The following is a 22,657-nucleotide window of genomic DNA, read 5'->3' as shown; positions in this document are numbered from 1 at the left end:
CTTTGAGCAGGGACTGTCTTTCTTCTATGTTTGTGCAGCGCTGCGTACGCCTTGTAGCGCTATAGTAGTAGTAGTAGTAAGAAATGTCCAACAAGGATGTTTTTATCTAGACCTGTTTCAGTCACGTCCAGGGTAAAAAAAAGAGTTCTGATTGAGCAGTTGACCATTGGAGGGATTAAGGTATGATCCACCATGAATCCCCCAGTAATTACTGTCCCCCTCCCTCACCCCTGGAAAGGGAAACGGCTCCCTGACAACATGTGGTGTTATGGGCAATCTGAACACAGCAGCAAGCAGGTCTCAAGGGTAGCCTGGTCAGTGCAGTGGAATGTAAATCAGGGGACCCAGGTTCAAATCCCATTTCAACTCTCTTTTTATTTTTTTACCTTTAAATTGTGAGCCCTCCGGAACCAGAAATATACCTACTGTAGCTAAATATTAAAGACACCTGAAAGCCTGAGGGCTATTGAGGTGGTGCACAGTCATGTACAGTAGGTATTTCCCTGTCTCTGGAGGGCTCACCATTTAAAATAACAGAGTTAATATGAACCTGGGCGCCCTGGATTAAAGTCCACTGCACTGACCACTAGGCCGCCTCTCTGCTCTGCAGAGACGTCTGTGTGGCCATTTTCATACAATTTATTTATTTATTTTATTTTATTTTGCTGCATTTATATCCCACATTTTCCCACCTATTTGCAGGCTCAGTGTGGCTTACAATATAATACAACTACAATCACATTGATGGAATAGAGAATCAGAGTATATATAACAGATAAGGTGCATAGGAATATTATGGCAATCATATTAACGGAGAAGAATTTCAGAATTATTGCTATTATGTCTTGTCCCTGGTGTTGATGTTTATAATTTGGACATTTTATTTTGGAAAATGGCTGTTCATTTGGACTTTCTCATGGATTTTCAAACCCTGATATTTTTCCTGTTCAAAAATGTCTGTGAGATAGACTTTTTTTTGGACGTTATGAGCAGGATGTCCCAATTGTGTCTTGGATGTTCTTTTGAAAATGCTCTCTATGTATGATGAGGGGAAGATTACCCACCTACAGCTGTCTATGAATGGGTAGCACATAAATAAAATCTACTATAATAAAATTCACCCTCAACGTTCTGAGGACACTGACGTCAGTGAAGCCAAGCCCTGACTTCCTTCAAAAAGGTTCGAAGGTTCGTGGTGGTGAAGCCACCAAAACCGCTCTGGGCTCCGCCCTCGAGGGCGGAGCAATGGCAGAACAACGAACGGGTTGGCAGGGAGGGAGGCAGGGAGGCGGGAGGTGAGTGGGAAATCGCTCCGGCCCCGCCCTCGCGTCAAACGTCATGACGTTGGGGGCGGAGCAATGGCAGAACAACGAAGGGGTTGGCCAGGGAGGGAGGGGGGGGTGTTGGCGACGAAAACCTTGCTAGCGCCCGTTTCATTTGCTCTGAAATGGGCCTCTTTTACTAGTTATAAATAAAACAATTGATGTTATTGTTCAATATTCAGCTCCACCCAGCTACATAAATACATTAAAATATATCTATTTTCTTTCTTCTCCATAAATTAGGGACTGGGATTCAGCATTGTTGGAGGGAAGGACAGCATTTATGGACCTATAGGAATCTATGTCAAAACCATTTTCCCAGGAGGAGCGGCAGCTGCTGATGGGCGACTGCAGGAAGGTGAGGACTTGCTTACAGCTGTTTGTAGACAGGGTTACAGAATATTTCTGAATTCATTATAGACTCTACTCTTCTACTTTTTGCTATCTCAGATTAATATCCAAAAGTGCTGAGCTTTTTAACTTCTCTTCACTGGTAACCTGGATGTCTACAGCGTGCATCATGCTTTCAGAAGACTCACATACTTATATTCAGCCCCTTTACCAGCTCTTATACTGACTTATTCTGGTATTTTATAACAGAATCGTAGCACCCAGATGATGCTATATAATTAGGGCAAGATTCAGTAATTCAAAATAAATCGGCATTCAATGCTGTTCTATAATGGACACTCAAAGATGAGCGTCCATTATAGAATAGCATTGAGTGCCAATTTTGGTGTGTAAATTTGGGCACCATGCAGTGGCGTAGCTATGTGGGGCCACGGGGGTCTGGGCCCCCATAGATTTGTCCCTGGACCCCCCTGCCGACGACCCTCTTGACCCCCCTCCTACCGCCAACCCTCCCCCGCCGTCGGCTACCTTTGCTGGCTGGGGACCCCAACCCTAGCCAGCCGAGGTCCTCTTCTTCCGGCGCAAGGCTTCGTTCTGTTTCTGTGAGTCTGATGTCCTGCATTGGCTGTCGGCTCTGCAGCCGCTCCTCCTCTCGCCTCCACGTCACTGCCCCTGGAGTAAGACCTCGGAGGACAGGCCCATGCCGATGCGGTAAGCGGGGTAAGCACCGCAGGAGGGCGCCCACCTCTGGAGGGCGCCGCCGCAGTGCTTACCCTTGCCCCGCGACGCCGAGGCCTTTAAATCTTTTACTTGCAGTCGCAGCAGCGTCTGTGAAAACGGAGTGCTGCCGACGTCTCCCTTCCCTTGCACTCGTTGGTTCCCTCAGTGTCCCGCCTTCTTCTGACGTCAGAAGAAGGCGGGACACTGAGGGAACCAAAGAGTGCAAGGGAAGGGAGATGTCAGCAGCGTCAGCAGCGCTCCATTTTCACAGACGCTGCTGCGACTGCAAGTAAAAGATTTAAAGGCCCCCAGGGCGCGCAGCGATCATCTTCACGGGGGGAGAGGGGCGCGCGCGCGCCAACTGTTCTTCTGTGGGGGGGGGGGCGCCAACATTTCGTCTGCGGGGAGGCGGCATAGACCCTTGGCACGGGCCTGTCGGAGGAGCGCAGCGACGTAAGAGGCGAGAGGAGGAGCGGCTACAGAGCCGACAGCCAATGCCTGATGGCTGTCTACGGTGCCACGTTTCAGGTTTGAAAACATTTATTGCATTTTTTCTTTTCGTAGCTGCTGCTGCTGCTCAACAGGAGAAGCAGCAGTGGCCGGACAGTGCCAGCTGCGGGTGGTGAGGGGGTTTGATGCGCCGGGGAGGGTGGGGAAGGGGAGGGGAGGGTTGCTGGACATGGGTGGCTGGAGGGGGGGCAGGGGGAGGGGAGGTCCGCTGGACATGGGTGGCTGGAGGGGGGCGGGGGAGGAGGAGGGTCGCTGGACATGGGTGACTGCAGGGGGGACAGGGGAGAGGAGGGTTGCTGGACATGGGTGGCTGTAGGGGGGGCGGGAGGAGGGGAGGTTCGCTGGACATGGATGGCTGGAGGGGGTCAGGGGAGAGGGAGCTGGGGAGGGGGTCCTGAGATAAGAGAGGTGGGGATGGGGAGGGAGGGGGGCCCTGTGAGAGGGGGGGAACACAGTCACTCACTGTCTCTCACATACACTCTCTCTGATATACTCTGTCTATCACACTCTATCTCTCTGTCACACACACACAGTCTTACACACACAGACACTCTCTCACAAAAACACACACACACTCTGTCTCTCTCTCATTCTCTCTCTGACACACACACTCCATCTCTCACACACACTCTCTCTCAAACATACACACTCCGAGGAAAACCTTGCTAGCGCCCGTTTCATTTCTGTCAGAAACGGGCCTTTTTTACTAGTATTCTATAAAGGAACGTAGAAACTCTATAAAGGAACTCTATAGAATAAGTGCAGTGTCGTGGAATTACCCCCTACTGCATTCTTCTAGTTGCAAGTATTCCTTTTTTGCACCATGTCAGTTTTCATTAAATATTTAAGGGTTAGTATATTAAGTAGCAGTATAATCATCTGTTAATGCATGCTAATGGATGATTTTACATGGGTGTTATCTCCCAGAATATATGGCATTAAAAGTTTGATGTACTAAAACGTATTAATCTGATATTCTGCAGGAGATCATGCTGATGCATTGCTGCCAACAATAATGCATTCAAATTAAAGAGACCTCTATTCAAACGTGTGGAGATTATACATCAACCCTTCTGTAAATATCTCAAACACTATAGTTAAAAATTTCTTCCAGATTAGTCAGTGGCATTTCTCTTCTCTCTCCAATGTATATTCATAACACAACACTATGCGATAAATGTGGATCTTCAGATTTAAACTGGCAGCATACACCTTCTAGGAGACTTGTTCCAGCATTTTTGGTGTTCATTAATCACATCCTCATTGATCCAACATTTAAAATTTTTCTTCAAATCTTCACGATCTGTTTTTTCAAAAACTCCATCTTATTCCCCTAAAAGACTTTTTTTTTTACTTTCTTATTTTAGATTTTATACAAATATGTAATAATCATGACACTTAGCTTTTAAATAACATTCAGCAGCGATTTTTCTCCTGAGTCAAACCCCCGCCAACATGGCCAGGTTTCGAATATCTTCGTCAGGGAAGAGGTTCGCATTTGAAAACTTGTAAACACATATCGAAAAAAATGGCTGCCATTTGATGGAGTTTTTGAAAAAACAGATCGTGAAGATTTGAAGAAAAATGTTAAATGTTGGATCAATGAGGATGTGATTAATAAACACCAAAAATGCTGGAACAAGTCTCCTAGAAGGTGTATGCTGCCAGTTTAAATCTGAAGATCCACATTTATTACATAAGTGTTGTGTTATGAATATATATTGGAGAGAGAAGAGAAATGCCACTGACTAATCTGGAAGAAATTTTTAACCAATAATGCATTGGCATTAACATCACACCCAACACCATCTAACAGCATCCATAAGGGGGGGGGGGGGGGGAGGAATGTTATCTCCCCCTTTCTGCCAATCAAAATGGTGCCAGCTGATCTCCTGCAGGTCCACTGGGTTTAACAATGGGTTTTCTGTTACAAAACCTGGAAGATAAAAAAAAAAATCTGTGTCTAACATTTATTAATTCACAACAGAATGCTGTGATAGACAATGCGGTGTTTTATACTGATTTTTACATGTTCTGTTGATTCTTTGCAGGTGACGAGATTCTGGAACTGAATGGGGAGTCTATGTATGGGTTAACGCATTATGAAGCTTTACAAAAGTTTAAGGTCATTGTTGGTTCTTCTTATATAATGACTTTATCTCCCTCAGTTTCCCAATCTTTTAAACCACATGCCCCAGCTGGCCTGTCCCGGCAGCTCATGTATCCAGAGGCCTGGGGAAGGAGAGAGAGAGATTTTCTCTGCCATGAACCCTCAGTATTGCTCACTAAGGGCCAGATGCACTAAGGTCCTCGGAAGAGCCCTTCCCTTACCGATTCCATAGCGAATTGGTAGGGAACGGTCATGCATCAAGGAAATGGAATGCAAATGAGCTGCTCGTTGTAGCTCACTTGCATTCTCTATTCCCTCGGAAGCCAGTCGGCTGGTCGGCCGGTCAAGCATGCGCAGAGCAACCAAGCGTTATGCTGGCTGCTCTGCGCATGCCAAATACGTCCAAAAAGGATGTACCTGATGATGTCCGCCTTTTCCGCTTTGCCTGTGGCTGTCCCTGCGCCTCCATGTGGTGCCCTGGAAAGGAAGGCACCGCGCCGCTCACCCCCTCCATGGCCTGCTGCAGGAAGGCTCCGATGCGGCTCGAGTTCCTCCCTTCCTTGATCCTAGCAGGAGAGTGCAGTTGAGGACGTCCATTGTCCACGTCTTCGACACCCATCCATCTTCGGCCCCCAGGTCTCTCTCAGCCAATCACAGCGCGTTTAGCTCAGCTAAACATGCTGTGATTGGCTGAGAGACCTCCAGGTCTCTCTCAGCTGAGCTAAACGAGATCACGCAGTGAAGGATGTCCAAAAAGGGCGTCTTTTTGGAGTGAGGTTTTTATTATTATAATAAGTGAAGGACGTCAAAAAAGAACGTCTTTTTGGAGTGTTTTTTTTGTTGTTACAGGTGAAGGATGTCCAAAAAGGACGTCCCTGACAACATTTTTTTTCTTCCGATTCTTTCCTTTGCCCCAACGAGAGGTGTAGGCCTCCCATTAGGTTTTCCACGGTAAGGGAATTGGAAAACGGTAGTGCATCTCATTATAATAGCCTTGCAACGGTAGTGTAGCTCATTATAATAGCCTTTGGATCATTTGCATTCCGTTTTTGTTAGCTGCTACCGTGACAGGAAAATGCCCTTTTGTGCATGTCCCCGGTTTACTACTTGCACGTTAAACTGGCTAAAACCAGTTTAAAACCCACGTTGCTGGCTCGGAAAGCTTAGTGCATCTAGCCCTAAGGCTGGCAAGATCACCTTTCCTCCCTTTCTGCACTTGATTATGAGTTCTTACAGACCTGTCACACTTGATTCAGCTGCTTTTCAATGCTACGAGCTCACCCAGGGATCTAACCTCAACTCTTTTATCTTTAACCATTATCAATAGAAATCAAACAAAATAAAACATGGAAAAGAAAATAAGATGATACCTTTTTTATTGGACATAACTTAATACATTTCTTGATTAGCTTTCGAAGGTTGCCTTTCTTCGTCAGATCGGAAATAAGCAAATGTGCTAGCTGACAGTGTATATAAGTGAAAACATTCAAGCATTACTATGACAGTAAAATAGATACCATTGGAGATTCTACATGGAATGTTGCTACTATTGGAGATTCTGCATGGAATGTTGCTATTCCACTACCAACATTCCATGTAGAAGGCTGCGCAGGCTTCTGTTTCTGTGAGTCTGACGTCCTGCACGTACGTGCAGGACGTCAGACTCACAGAAGCAGAAGCCTGCGCGGCCACGTTGGTGATCTACAAGGGCCGACTTCTACATGGAATGTTGCTAGTGGAATAGCAACATTCCATGTAGAATCTATAGAAATCAAACAAAATAAAACATGGAAAAGAAAATAAGATGATACCTTTTTTATTGGACATAACTTAATATATTTCTTGATTAGCTTTCGAAGGTTGCCCTTCTTCCTCAGATCGGAAATAAGCAAATGAGGTAGCAGATAGTATATATAAGAGAAACATCAAAGCATTACTTTGACAGTCTGACAGAGTGGGAGGGTGGGGGTATGCATGGGGACATCAAAGCATTTCATTGATATTCTAACAGAATGGGTGTTGGTAGGTGAGAGGAGGGTAATAAACAGAAATAAACCGAGAAATACAGCTTATGTTTTATGAGTTAGAAAACCCAGATCCTTATTAAGTCCTGTTTGTTGGGTGTCAAAATATTCAATCATTCTTATTTCAAAGGTTTTACATTCCTGTATTGTTTTAAAATTACCTTTCAGTATTCTTACTGTGAAATCACTGGTGCAGTGTTCTGGTCTAGTGAAGTGTTGGCCCACAGGGGTGGGGGCCTGACTGGCACCGGCTATTTTCATGTGATGTCTGTAATGTCAAAAATCAAGAAATGTATTAAGTTATGTCCAATAAAAAAGGTATCATCTTATTTTCTTTTCCATGTTTTATTTTGTTTGATTTCTATTGATAACCTTTAAGAGTGGACTAACACGGCTACCACACCTCTCTATCTTTAACCATAAAACTACTCTTCAATGCTGCTGCATACTGACTCTCCTTTTCTTCTTTTAGCAAGCAAAAAAAGGACTTCTTATGCTGACCCTCCGGACAGGCCTCAGTCCTCCCCACTCTCCATTAGGCTATTTTCCTGCCCAGCTGAGCCGCTCCCTGAGCTCCAGTACTTGTGCAATGAAGGAAAACTGCTCTTTCACCTCAGAGAATGCGGCATTTTTATTAAGCTCTGCTAAACCCAATGACAGGATCCTAATGGAAGTTTCTTTGAACAAGGGTAAGAGCTCAGTGCTAGGACACAGATGAACAGTTTTTAGTGATATGATCTCAACTGGGAGATTTAATGTAACATTTCAGTCTAACCAGCTCAAAGGTCAGCTTCCTCAATGGTGTGCAATGAGGACAAATAGTGTGAAAAGTCCTTCAAAGTGTTTTCACACTGCAAAAGTCACTTTGTGAGACCTGACAGAGGAAAGTTTGGCCTCCTAAAGCTAGTTAAAAAAGTATTTGCTCAGTCAAAAGGGTATCACTCTTTCTTTTGTTTTATTGTTATTTATTGACCTTTTTGAGATGAGGTACTCTGGTTGTCTTTTGCACCAATGTGTTTATGGACGTGGTCAAGGGTCCTTCCAGGCTGCACAGGCGTTTTCCATTTGCATTCCTGCCAGTGGGGGGTGGTGCGTTTTCAATAGCAAGGGATAAGCACATAGAAGTGGGCCAAAGGGGCCATGACTCACCAATATTTTGCCCCAAACAGCATCATCAATTACAGAGCTTTGGGGCAGGGCTAGAGATTGGTGTGTTGGTCTTTCCAACCAGAAAGATGTTGTGCTGCTCCTGATGCAGGTTCTGCAGGACTTCTAGGATACTTCATGGTCCCTTGGTATGTTATTGATCGGAATTTTGTTAAGAGATGTGTGAAAAACGTAAATAAAAAACAAGTGATATTGAAGCTGGAATTTTGTTAAGAGATGTGTGAAAAACGTAAATAAAAACAAGCGATATTGAAGCTTCGCTGGCAGGAATCCCATGCAGCTTAGCGGGAACATTGCTTGTAATGCTTTACTTAGAACTGGAATATTTTTTTTAGAGTGTACAGCACTACATTTTAGGGAAGGATTCCAATCAGTGATCTCTGAGCCTTTTAGGTTGAAGTTCTGCTTTAAAAGAACTTGTCTTCTCATTCCTATATACGAACGTCATGGAGATTTTGTAAATTCTACTACTACTAATCATTTCTATAGTGCTACTAACAGTGCTGTACATATTATACACAGGTGTTTTCTCTGTCCCTAGGGGGGGCTCACAATCTAAGTTTTTTTTGTACCTGAGGCAATGGAGGGTTAGGTGACTTGCCCAAGATCACAAGGAGCTGCAGTGGGAATTGAACCCAGTTCGCCAGGAGCAAAGCCTGCTGCACTAACCATTAGGCTACTCCTCTGCTCTGTTAAGGTGCCCCTTCTCATGAGTTTTAATTCCTATATGTTGATGGTGCTTCTGTCCTGCTATCTTCTCTCTTCATGTCTCTCTCTTTATGTTTGACCGTACAGCGCTGCGTAAGTCTGGTAGCGCTTTAGAAATGTTGAGTAGTAGTAGCAGTAGTTCTTTTCCTCTGTTGATGGATGTTGTTATGTAAGTGAAGTTGCATTCACATGTAAGTTATGCTGCTATATACAGTTAGACCAGGGGTTCTCAACACAGGCCTTGGGATACACCCAGCCAGTCAGGTTTTCAGATACCCACAGTGAATATGCATGAGAGAAATCGGCAGGGCTTTTTTTGAGGGGGTACTGAGTACCGGCACCTTTTCCAGTGTCTTCTAAAATTGACCCATGGACCACAAGTTTTAATGAAAGAGCTCAGGCTCAAGACACCAATTCTGCCTTGTCATAGATAGTGTGACTGGTTGCAGGGGGGCTGGCTATTGTGGAGTGAGTCCCTCAGTGATCACCCCACCCCTGAAGGGTGGCCTGGCATTTGAGTACCGGCACCTTTTTTGCTAGAAAAATTGCACTGGAAATCAGCATATACTACCTCCATTGCATGCACATCTATCTCATACATAGTCATTGGGGGTATCCTGAAAACCTGACTGGCTAGGTGTGTTGTGAGAACTGGGATTGATAACGCCTGAGTTAATCAACTGATTGCTACCCTATTTCTCTGTAAAAGATATACAAGATGATTTCTTCCATTAGTACAGTGAATGACCAGAGCAGGCTGGCCCAGTGACTATGCAGAGGGACCTGGTTTTGATTCTTGGCTCATCGCTTCTGCTCTCCAGAGGGTAGGGATGCTACAGAGGCATTCACAGAGGCACAGCAATCACACAGATGCCTGATTTAGGGCCCGCAACTGAGAAGTTCTAGAAGAAGCCATGGTGCAGGGCCCTGGCTGAGGAGTGTTGTTGCAATGACTGGACTAATGCAGGGCTTCTCAAACCTGTCCTTGGGACCTTCAGTCAGTCACTGTTTCAGGATACCTATAATGAATGTGCATTAATTAAATTTGCATGCATTGGAGACCAGTATATATGGATGTATATCATGCGTGTTCATAGTAGGTATCTTGAAAATCTAACTTGCTGGGCTCCCATAAGCAGGTTTTGAGATGCCATGCTTTACTCTTCCGGAACCTTCTAGTCATGGACCCTAAATCTAGCCATTGAGATGGTAACTGTTTTACTATATCACCCAGAGGACACTAGTAGGAGTCTACTCTATAAAGGAATGCAGACCCCCTGCTTTCCTTTATAGAGTACCTACATAACAGGTCAGATATGTGCCAATGTTTTAGGTGCGAGCACTTACGCTGGCCATAGGTTTGGTACCTAAATGCTCATGTTGAAGTTAGCCATTTAACCTATTGTATGCTATAACTGTGAGTGCCCCATCTATTTCCTGCCCATGTAAACACCCACCTTCCACTTATGCACTATTAAGGATATGTGAATAGTTATAGAATATTGTGTTTGATGCTTACATATATAGTAACATAGTAGATGACGGCAGAAAAAGACCTGCATGGTCCATCCAGTCTGCCCAACAAGATAAATTCATATGTGTATACCTTACCTTGATTTGTACCTGTCTTTTTCAGGGCACAGACCGTATAAGTCTGCCCAGCAGGATTCCCCGCCTCCCAACCACCAGTCCCGCCTCCCATCACCGGCTCTGGCACAGACCGTATAAGTCTGCCCTCCACTATCCTCGCCTCCCAACCACCAACCCCTCTTCCCCCCACCTTACGTGTGCACCTATGTGGGCAAATACTGATATTCTATAACTTATGCATGTCTATAGTGCCTAAGTGCCCTCTTTATTTAATTGTCCCCTATATGTTGCTATTGTGTGATAATTACCGACCCATCTCCCTCCTTCCTTTTCTCTCCAAATTACTTGAGCGTGCTGTTCACCGCCGCTGCCTTGATTTTCTCTCCTCACATGCTATTCTTGACCCATTACAATCTGGTTTTCGCCCTCTCCACTCAACCGAAACTGCGCTTACTAAAGTCTCCAATGACCTATTACTGGCTAAATCCAGAGGTCAATATTCCATCCTCATTCTTCTTGATCTTTCCGCTGCTTTTGACACTGTCGATCACAGCATACTTCTCGATACCCTGTCCTCACTTGGATTCCAGGGCTCTGTCCTTTCCTGGTTCTCTTCCTACCTCTCCCTCCGCACCTTTAGTGTTCACTCTGGTGGATCCTCTTCTACTTCTATCCCTCTGCCTGTCGGCGTACCTCAGGGTTCTGTTCTTGGTCCCCTCCTCTTTTCTATCTACACTTCTTCCCTTGGTTCATTAATCTCATCCCATGGCTTTTCCTACCATCTCTATGCTGATGACTCCCAAATCTACCTTTCTACCCCTGATATCTCACCTTGCATCCAAACCAAAGTTTCAGCGTGCTTGTCTGACATTGCTGTCTGGATGTCTCAACGCCACCTGAAATTAAATATGACCAAAACCGAGCTTCTCATTTCCCCCCCCCCAAACCCACCTCCCCGCTCCCCCCGTTTTCTATTTCTGTTGATGGCTCTCTCATTCTCCCTGTCTCCTCAGCTCGAAACCTTGGGGTCATCTTTGACTCTTCTCTCTCCTTCTCTGCTCATATCCAGCAGACCGCCAAGACCTGTCGTTTCTTTCTTTACAACATCCGTAAAATCCGCCCCTTTCTTTCCGAGCACTCTACCAAAACCCTCATCCACACCCTTGTCACCTCTCGTTTAGACTACTGCAATCTGCTTCTTGCTGGCCTCCCACTTAGTCACCTCTCCCCTCTCCAGTCGGTTCAAATCTCTGCTGCCCGTCTCATCTTCCGCCAGGGTCGCTTTACTCATACTACCCCTCTCCTCAAGACCCTTCACTGGCTCCCTATCCGTTTTCGCATCCTGTTCAAACTTCTTCTACTAACCTATAAATGTATTCACTCTGCTGCTCCCCAGTATCTCTCCACACTCGTCCTTCCCTACACCCCTTCCCGTGCACTCCGCTCCATGGATAAATCCTTCTTATCTGTTCCCTTCTCCACTACTGCCAACTCCAGACTTCGCGCCTTCTGTCTCGCTGCACCCTACGCCTGGAATAAACTTCCTGAGCCCCTACGTCTTGCCCCATCCTTGGCCACCTTTAAATCTAGACTGAAAGCCCACCTCTTTAACATTGCTTTTGACTCGTAACCACTTGTAACCACTCGCCTCCACCTACCCTCCTCTCTTCCTTCCCGTTCACATTAATTAATTTGATTTGCTTACTTTATTTATTTTTTGTCTATTAGATTGTAAGCTCTTTGAGCAGGGACTGTCTTTCTTCTATGTTTGTGCAGCGCTGCGTATGCCTTGTAGCGCTATAGAAATGCTAAATAGTAGTAGTAGTAGTAGTAGTAACTGTGATTCCCCCATTCCTAGAGGCAGTGAACCCTGCCTGCACTCATGGTGCCAGCCCAGCTCTGGTTCTGATTAAGCCAGAAGCCACAAAGCTTGAGCAACAACAACAACAACAAAAAGAATGATCATAGTCAAGACCATAATTCATAAAACTGCCAGTGGATACATGTACTTGGTCTCGTTCACTGTGTTTGGATTCTTTCAGAGGCTGGTGTGGGTCTAGGAGTGGGCTTGTGTAGCATTCCCTACTGCAGAGGAATTGCTGGGATATTTATCCATACTCTCTCACCTGGTTCTGTGGCTCATATGGACGGAAGACTCAGGTATTGTGTATTGCTATCAGCACTATATTAAATAAGATATGTTTAGGTTGTGCAGGGGAACAGGAGAGGGTGATGCCAATCATGAGGGCAGGTGCAGAATGCATATGTCATTTCATGCAACTTGTGTTACTTTGTCAGGTGTGGAGATGAAATCATAGAAATCAATGAGGCATCAGTCCAAAATATGACCCTTAATGAGGTGTACGCCATCCTAAGCCACTGCAGTCCTGGTCCTGTTCAGGTCATTATCAGCAGACATCCGGATCCACAGGTAAAAATAAAAGATGTTCCTTCATTTAAATGTATCAAATGAGCTAGCCTGATGGCTGAATGGTAGCAGTGGGTGCTCAAAAAAAAAACATGAGCTAGAAACATAAAAACGAAGCTCCCATAAATAGTTTTTATAAACCTGCCGCTCAGCTTCACCTAACCCGATATTGGACCAAAACCAGTCCTAGAAAACGTCACAAAAGGTGGAGAAAAAAGACCTCAGCTTACCAAAAACTGGTCTTTAGCATACTGCGTGAGCTACACACAGGCCATCACTGGTCAGAAAAAAACTCCACCCATATCAAAAAACAATATCCGGAAAAGTGAAAGCTGTGAAGACCCCAAAAATTCTGCTACGCAAAAACTCTTAAAAAGTTGCCACTTATCTTGCAGAAGAGTCAAAACTCAAAAGGAGAATAAGCATCTCAAACAGAACCTGACAAAAAAAATCCTTGTTTCGCCACAGCTGCTTCAAGGGAACAACTTCGGTTCCTTAACCACAGCAATCTTCAAAATGGGTGCTGCATACTAAGGACAAACCTGTGCTAATAGTTTAATCCACATAATTTGAGTTAAGCACACTGGGGTAATTTTATAAAGACATTTTCGCATGTATGTGATAGCACAAGCATGTAAAATGCCTGTAATAAAATGATCCTTGCATGTAAGTACATGTGTTGAGAATGTGTGTACTTTTACATGACTTGAGTGCAGGTGTGTTTGGAGCACAGTTTGGGAAGAGCACAGGTGGAGTCATGATCTAGATGCTTATCTTTTAAAATATGCATGTTGTATGCACATTTTAGCCGCAAAGGACAAGATTCTGTAAACGGCGCCTCAATTTGGGTGCCAAAAAAAATGTGCACGGAGTGCTATTCTAGAAACTGTACTCTGAGTTACACACCATTTGTAGAAGAGTACGTAGCACCTGGATCTGCATTGAACTTTGGACACAAGGATTTACACCAACTGAAACCTGGTGCAAATCCTTGTGTTTAAATTAGGTGTGGATTCCTGCCTCTGATGCTCCTATGCCCTCCCATGGTCACACCCCCTGTTCAGTTGCATGCTAAAAAAAGTTATACATGCATCTTTATAGAATAGCGTGTAGCACTGGGATCTGTGCCCAACTTTGAGCACAAGGATTTACACCAACTGAAACCTGGTGTAAATCCTTGTGCATAAATTAGGTGCGGATCCCCGCCTCTGACCCTCCCATTGTCACACCCCCTTTTGAGTTCCATGCGAAAATATTTGTGTATGCATCTTTATTGAATAGCACTTAGCCAGAGATGTGCGCAAATCCAAATTGTTGCCAATTAATGCCAGTAATTGATTGTTAGCTCCCAATTATTGGCACTAATTGTCTTACTACTGTAATTGCATGCACAAATTTCAGCACCACGTATAGAATCTGGGGGAATATATGCAGCTCTTCTAGGGCAATTTTATAAAAACCTCCAGACAATGTAGATTTAATCAGATCCACAAAAACTTGTAAATTACACAATGCTGTTACTGGATCTGTGGCATACAGTTAAATTGAATGAATGACCACACTAAAGGAGGAAATCGACCTCAGAAACCTTCAAAGCTAAACTCTATAAGGTCTCTGCTGACCCAATTCCAATATCATTCATAGGTCATAAAAACCTCCTTAAAATGATTCCACTGTGTGTCAAATTAATATTTATGTGCTCATACTAATTTTAATTTCTACTTTTTAAATATTTTGCTCCAAGCATCAAACATTTTTTTTTTTTTGTGTGGATTTCCCTAAACCACAAAGTGTTGTCAATCAAGTAATTAATCAGCGGAGCATTTATCTTAAGCAAACCTAATGGAAGGACACCCTTTCATCAATTTAAGGCTTTCTCAGTAGTTAAAGTTCTTCAAATGCTTTAGCACTTCAGCTCTGTGTCATATTTCACAGAGTCTGCTTCCAGAAACACTCATGCAGCAGCTTCAAAACGGTGTTTCTTTTAAAATATGCATGTTGCAATATCAGCAGCTCTTCTGGGGCAATTTTATAAAGACACATACCCCCCCCCCCCCCCCCCCCGTTTACTAAGCCGCACCAGTGGCTGCTGAGCGGCAATGCCAACACAGCCCATTCAAAGTGAATGGCCTGTGTCAGCATTAGCGCACAGCAGACGCTAGTACGGCGTAGTAAACAGGAGGATAGACATCTATGTATCTTTATAAAACAGGCTAAAAATAGATGCCTGCATGACTTCCAAAGTTAGGTGATCTATGTTATACTGACTGCTGTGCTTTTAGGACATGAAGACAGATTATCAATGACCGATGGCATTGCAATAGTTTGTAATACCATCCCACAATAACAACCTACATCATAAAATCAATCACCCCGAAATTCAGCCCGTGGCAGTGGCGTACCAAGGGGGGGGGGCGGTGGGGGCGGTCCGCCCCGGGTGCACGCTGCTGGGGGGTTGCCGCGCGCCTGTCGGCTCTTCGTTTTCATGCTCTCTCTGCCCCGGAACAGGTTACTTCCGGCATTTACACTAGCATTTATACTAGCTTTTCATTGGCATTTAATGGCTGTGCCTAAATCTAGGCACATCCACCCAGCCTATGTGCTATTCTATAATCCGCATCTGAACGTAGACATGGCTTATAGAATACCACCAGGCACATGAATTGGACGTGCCTACATTTTAGTCGCCATATATAGAATCCAGCCCACTGGGGGTAATTCTATAAAGTACAACAAAAGTTAGGTGCCAAAACGTGGGGCACTATACATGGATTTTATAACGGCATCTGGGCACCCAGATTCTATTATAGAATACTTGTATGTCAACATTTAAGCACCAAATCAGACAGAGGAGTAGCGTGATCAACAATACTTTTCCAATAACACCAGGGAGACCGAAGATGTCATGTATACTTTATTCCATAACATTCTTTCATTTGTAGAATAAAGTGTATATGACATCTTCCATTCCCTGGTGTTACTGGAAGAGTTTTGTTGATCATGCTACTCCTCTGTCTGATCTGATATATTCGTAATAGATTTTGTTCCTCCCAGAAGCATAGCTAGGTTGAGATGGCACCGGTGCTTAATTTAAACGTGACAGATCGCATAAAAAATAGGCTTTTGCACCATCAGAAGTCCATTTGGGAGAATAGCCGTTCCCTTGGCGACCCACCTAGCTATGTCTATGGTTCCTCTACCTTGGTGGTTGACCTCAACATTTAAGAACAGCCACTTATGGCATGTCTATGGCAGGTGTAAATGTGCGAACCTAAGTACGGCACTTCAGCGTGTAAAAGACACTCTTCCATAACACTATTCAAAAAAAATAGAAGGAAGTGGAGTACAAAATATATTGAATCATCTCATAAACAAGTTCTCACACTTATCAAACAAAAGAACACATTATAATCTGTTATGCATTAGGAGGAAAAAGCCTCAGTAGACCTAGACCTACACAACAGATTATAATGTATGTTTTTTAATTTGATGAGTTTGAGGACTACTCCATAACATACATATGTAATTGTGGGAGATGCCTATGACCTGCCCGTCTGAATGCCCCTTTGCATTTGCTCGCTATGCAAGTTGCGCACTAAGATTATAGAATACTGCTTAGGGGGCCTTTTACTAAATCTTAACGCATGCTAATGAAAATTAGTGTGGCCTAAGTGCCACGTGGCCCATAGGTATAAAATAGGACATGCAGCATTTAGCACGTGCCCAACTAGCACTTACATATGAATATGTAACATTCATGTGCGTAAGTGCTAGTGTTCTATAGACTGAGTGCACAAAGGCACTTACATTTAAGTGTTCACAATATAGAAGGAGGGGGATTATTGGACAATAGGGGACACTGTTTAAGCAGTAGTACATACTACTGATAAAATTGCCCTGAAACAAAAACAAAACAAGAAACATCCCCATAAATGACATGGGGCACTAAGCAAAATGAAAATGTTTGACCTTTACATGCCGGATACTCATTCTCTCTGTATGCCAGTGCAATTTCTGCTTGGTTTTCTGATAAAGACTGACAGAAACACCTTGCTACACATATTGAAAAGTGGAAAAATAGGACAAGAATTAAATAGAGACCAAGCATAATTGAACTGATGGTCCTCTCTATGCATTCTATAGGTTTCTGAGCAACAGCTGAAAGAAGCCGTGGCCCAAGCCACTGAAAGCAGTAGGTTTGGAAAGGAGCGGCATCAATGGAGTATCGAAGGTAACAAAAGGGAAGAATTTTCTAAATTATCCTAGGATGTACCATGCCCGGAGTGATCTCTACTTTCAAATTTCCATCAGCTGTTAGAATGCATGAAAATAGAAAGTAGATTTACATTGTTAATAATGAAATCTTTTCTCCAATTGGGAAGTCTTGTTTCCAATTAGAATGGATCACTTTACAAATGGCCTGAATTCAGTGAACAATATCTCTCTTTGGGTGGGTACTCGAACACTTAGCGCTCACCTAAGTGGTCCCCTTCATGTCTGTTGATACAGTACAAAGATCTAGTATGCTGAGAATGGTTGAAAAGGCCATATGCATTTGCTACCTGCTCAGTGGGTCAGGCAGGGGCTTAAACAAGAATTTAAAACCAAGCTTGCTAAACCTTAATTCACCCAGGACATTAGGAATCATTCATTCACTCTTACCTCTAAGGATTCTGGAAGTCCTGCATCTCTTTTCCTGTCTCATAATAGCTCTCTAGTCAGGGGTGTGCTGGTAAATTTTTAACATCGGGCTCTCTCTCCGGACATAGCCGGCCCTGAAATTTGGGGGGAGGGGGGAATACATGCCTCTCTCTCCCCTCCCTTGTGCGGGCACACTAGGCATACCTTTGCCGAGCCCCACCAGCCAATCAATGGACTGCCACCATTCTCTGCTGCTTGTTTCTGGCTCTGAGCAGCATGATGGAACCTTCTTGCGCTTGCATGAAAAGTCCCAGCCTGATGCTCAGAGTCAGAAACAAGGAGCAGGGAGCAGCAGCAGTCTATTTACTTGGCTGGTGGGGCCAGTATCACTGCCAGCAAAGTAAAAGAGAATTCAGGAGGGGGCCCAAGCCTACATTTTGGGAGTCAGTTGTTAGAATAGCCATGGGGAGGCCTACTTTAACAACCGGCTCCCCAAATTCTTAAAAACTTAACAAACGACTCTCGCGAGCCCGTGAGAGCCCGCTCCAGCACACCACTGTCTGTAGTCCATTATGTTCTCAGGTGTAAATATTCACAACAGCTTTAATTGAATGGGTATTTTTCATAAAGATATTTTAAATATACTTATTCCTACCCCAAATACAGGTATTAGAAGGTTAGACAGCTGCTGGCATGGAAGGTGTGAAAACTGTGCCATGAGGAATGCTGCCTTCTTGTACAGAACGCCGAAGACAATGACCCGTTCCAGCAGTGATAGCAGTTCCAATCTCCGATCTTCTTACAGCAATGCTGCCCCTTACCAACTCTCCGGTTTGACCTCAAGGGTTCGTAGTGTTGATGTACCGGTTACCAGACAGCCAGACCTGTTGCTTTCATGCTCCCGGAACAGTTTGGAGACTCATTCCCCTGTGAGCAATGAAGCAGGCCGTTCACCCCAGAACTTTAAAATACCCAACGGAGATATGGCAGGCATAGTTGTTAAAAAATCTAAGGTATCAAAACCAAAACCTCCACCCAGAAAGTATTTTAAACAAGACTCAAGAGACAGTGAGCCATGTAGCATTCATGTGACAGCAGACAGGACTTCAGAAGAGGAAAAGAAGCTTTCTACCATAAGTATTCAGGTAAGACAAATCTACTACTACTACTACTACTTAACATTTCTGAAGCGCTACTAGGGTTACACAGCGCTGTACAATTTAACATAGAGGGATGGTCCCTGCTCAAAGAGCTTACAATCTAAGAGACAAGTGAACGGTCAGTCCGATAGGGGCGGTCAAATTGGGGCAGTCTGGATTTACTGAACGGTAAGAGTTAGGTGCCAAATGCAGCATTGAAGAGGTGGGTTTTAAGCAAAGACTTGAAGATGGGCAGGGAGGGGGCTTGGCGTAAGGGCTCAGGAAGGTTGTTCCAAGCATAGGGTGAGGCGAGGCAGAATGAGCGGAGCCTGGAGTTGGCGGTAGTGGAGAAGGGTACAGAGAGGAGGGATTTGTCCTGTGAACGGAGGTTACGGGCGGGAACGTAAGGGGAGATGAGGGTAGAAAGGTAGTGAGGGGCAGCAGATCGAGTGCATTTGTAGGTAAGAAGGAGAAGCTTGAATTGAATGCGGTATCTGATTGGAAGCCAGTGAAGTGACCTGAGGAGAGGGGTGATATGAGTATATCGGTTCTGGCGGAATATTAGACGTGCAGCAGAGTTCTGAACAGATTGAAGGGGGGATAGATGGTTAAGTGGGAGGCCGGTGAGGAGTAAGTTGCAGTAGTCAAGGCGAGAGGTAATGAGAGCGTGGACGAGAGTTCGGGTGGTGTGTTCAGAGAGGAAAGGGTGAATTTTGCTGATGTTAAAGAGGAAGAAGCGGCAGGTCTTGGCTATCTGCTGGATATGCTGGATCTGATAGAACAATAGAAAAAAGACCCCATCAATGGGGTACTTAGGCAAAGCTTTCAAGCCGTTATGCGGCTTCATTTTCTTTAGCCAGCTGTAATGTCACATATGCTCAAATTCTATCAACAATCTGACATGACAAGTGGATTCACAATTAGGAGTGAATCATGAGTATATGTAACACTCATAATTAGAGCAGTGTGCATGGGTGCTTCTTCCTTGCTGATCTTAAAAATGATTAGGGAGAGCTGTTAACACTGGAAAAGGGATATCGGTGCATTTATGGAGTCCGAGTGCCTTGCCAGTGATTCTAGTAGTGACAGAGTTTAAAAAGGGGTTGGACGGTTTCCTAAAGGACAAGTCCATAGATCGCTACTAAATGGACCGGAAAAATCCACAATTTCGAGAATAACTTGTATAAAATGTTTGTACGTTTGGGTAGCTTGCCAGGTGCCCTTGACCTGGATTGGCCGCTGTTGGGGACAGGATGCTGGGCTCGATGGACCCTTGGTCTTTTCCCAGTATGGCATTACTTATGTACTTATGTACTACTACTACTTATCATTTCTATAGCGCTACAAGACGTGCACAGCGCTATACATTTGAACATGAAGAGACAGTCCCTGCTCGAAAGAGCTTACAATCTAATTAGGACGGACAAATAAGAGATAGGGAATTACTAAGGTAGGAATGAAAAGAATGGGTACTGAACAAGTGAGTAAGGGTTAGGAGTTAAAAGCAGCATCAAAAAGGTGGGCTTTTAGCCTAGATTTGAAGACGGCCAGAGATGGAGCTTGACGTACCGGCTCAGGAAGTCTATTCCAGGCATGTGGTGCAGCAAGATAAAAGGAACGGAGTCTGGAGCTAGCGGTGGAGGAGAAGGGTGCAGATAAGAGAGATGCACTAGGGTGGTAAGTTCATTCACACTAATTGCAACAGTGACAGCATGCAGTAAAGTACCATGTGCTAACGGTGGATGCAGTCCATATGCATTCCCTGCCTATAACCCTTCCATTTCCTGCCCCATAACAGGCTCTGCATTTAGTATGTGGAGTAGCATGCACTGTAATGCCACCAGTGCGTTAACAGTTGATGCCTTCTAATTCACAATCAAGCTTCTTGGCACACTTTAGTAAAAGAACCCCATTCACTGCTATATAAGGTTTGACCCATAGTATAATTAACACTGGACATGATCAGGGGTAGGCAAGTGAAGGGCAATTCTATAATTTATATGCCCATATTTAGGTACCCCTTTTGAGGTGTAGATATCTAGAATGCTAGTGCTTATGTGGCTGCAAACCAGGGGCATAGCCAGACTTCGGCGGGAGGGGGGTCTGGAGCCCGAGGTGAGGGGGCACATTTTAGCCCCCCTGGTGCCGACGACCCCTCCCCCCCCCGCCGCCACCACCACCACCAATGTTGACCCCCCCCCTGCCGACAACCCTCTCGAGCCCCCCTCCTGCTGCCAACCCTCCCCCGCCGCCTACCTTTGCTGGCGGGGGACCTTAACCCCCACCAGCTGAGGTCCTCTTCTTCCGGTGCAAGGCTTTGTTCTGTTTCTGAGTCTGAGGTCCTGCACGTGCAGGACGTCAGACTCACAGAAACAGAACAAAGCCTTGCAGATCAGCCAGCAATGTGGCCGCTGGCTGATCTGCAAGGCTTCGTTCTGTTTCTGTGAGTCTGACGTCAGACTCACAGAAACAGAATGAAGCCTTTCGCTGGAAGAAGAGGACCTCGGCTGGCGGAGGTTGGGGTCCCCCGCCAGCAAAGGTAGGCGACGGCAGCGGCGGGGGAGAGTTGGCGGCGGGGGGGGGGGGGGGGGTAGAGAGGGTCATCAGCAGGGGGTCCAGGGACAAATCTACGGGGGCCCAGGCCCCAGTGGCCCCACGTACCTACGCCACTGCTGCAAACACTTACCCATGGCACATGTAATTTATATAGTGCATAAATGCAAAGGTATGTACACATGGGCAGGGCTTCTAGTTAGACATGTAACTTACAGAATTCTGTAAGTCACACATGTTTCTGCTGCATTTAGGCTCCTGCACGTCTGCTAGTTCTATGGCTGGTGTAACTGCAGGTGTATTAAAATTGAGCAAGCTGTTTTTCAGGTGCTGATCCTGGCCAGATAAATGCTTTTTGAATATCGGGAGGCAAGAGTTCCTTGATCTTAAAGCAAAGTACTAACAAAACACTCAGCATGCCATGCTTGAGATTTTATAGATAGATAACACACAGAGTTATTATGAATTCTGTAATTCACTTCGTTCTTTGCAAGGCTTGAAAAGGAGGAATGCAATTTTTTTAAAATTAAATTACATAATTAAAATTTACTTGCCAATATTTTTAATATAATAAATCCATATAATGAAGTAAAACCGGAGAGGACCTAACTTTAGAATGATGTGCATCAGAAGCATTATTAAATCCATTATGAAAGATAAAAAAACCACTATGATTCATGCCTCATACACTTTCTTTGCAGCGATATGACTATAGTTTCAACCCAGCTTTAAATACATCAGCCTGCATTCTTGTTTGTTTGTCTTGGATTCGTACTGAAACCAGTCTCCAAGTTATAGAAGTTAAATAAGGGATCCTGTGCAAAGCAGCATGGATTATAGTTTCCGAGAAAGACTGAACCTCAGCAATGTGTTTTACTGCTAATCTTTAATTTATGTAGTTTTTTCTTCAGCCTTTTGCATATATATAAAAAAGTCTCCTTGACATGCAATTTTTTAAACTTCTGGAGTCTTCAACGCAGGTTGGTGTAGGCACTTTGAAGCAACACGAGGATGTGGTTGGGTTGAAGAGGAAATGCACATTGGTACAGGCTCTTTGCACAATGGTTCATGTCAAATGGCACAGAAGTATCATGCAAATACTTGTTAGGCTGCTCTGTTTGAGCACCTGCCATGAACTCTGCCAGGTTGCAGTGGCCTGACTGCAACCAAACTGGTATACTATATTATCAACGGTAGAAGAGCAAACCACAAAAAATAAAGCTTGTACACCCAATTGCTGAAGTAGCAGGCTGTCAGAATGTTATGTCATTGCATTTGCAGACAGAAAGTTCAGGCCCCTGCTCCAGAAATCAGATGTCAATCAAAGAATAATAGTAGGTGGTCCAAGCAGAAACTCTAATCCCAATAGGATTTAAATAGGAATTTCAAAGGGA

At 44.5% G+C, this 22,657-nt stretch overlaps 1 protein-coding gene across 1 annotated transcript in view; it reads left to right on the top strand.

Annotated features, from left to right (window-relative positions):
* The window catches only part of LOC115461991 (pro-interleukin-16-like), a 121,274-nt gene that overhangs the window by 81,465 nt on the left and 17,152 nt on the right, over positions 1-22,657 (top strand). Inside the window, exons 9-15 of the mRNA XM_030192043.1 lie at positions 1,566-1,680; positions 4,955-5,028; positions 7,510-7,726; positions 12,545-12,662; positions 12,801-12,933; positions 17,074-17,161; positions 18,238-18,716. Of these exons, the coding sequence (XP_030047903.1) occupies positions 1,566-1,680; positions 4,955-5,028; positions 7,510-7,726; positions 12,545-12,662; positions 12,801-12,933; positions 17,074-17,161; positions 18,238-18,716 (1,224 nt within the window). The remainder of the gene's footprint in view (positions 1-1,565; positions 1,681-4,954; positions 5,029-7,509; positions 7,727-12,544; positions 12,663-12,800; positions 12,934-17,073; positions 17,162-18,237; positions 18,717-22,657) is intronic.

This window comes from Microcaecilia unicolor, chromosome 1 (assembly GCF_901765095.1).
Source record: "Microcaecilia unicolor chromosome 1, aMicUni1.1, whole genome shotgun sequence".
In the NCBI taxonomy this organism is placed as follows: domain Eukaryota; kingdom Metazoa; phylum Chordata; class Amphibia; order Gymnophiona; family Siphonopidae; genus Microcaecilia; species Microcaecilia unicolor.
Note: the sequence above shows the minus strand (reverse complement) of the source record. Positions and strands in the feature narration are given on the sequence as shown.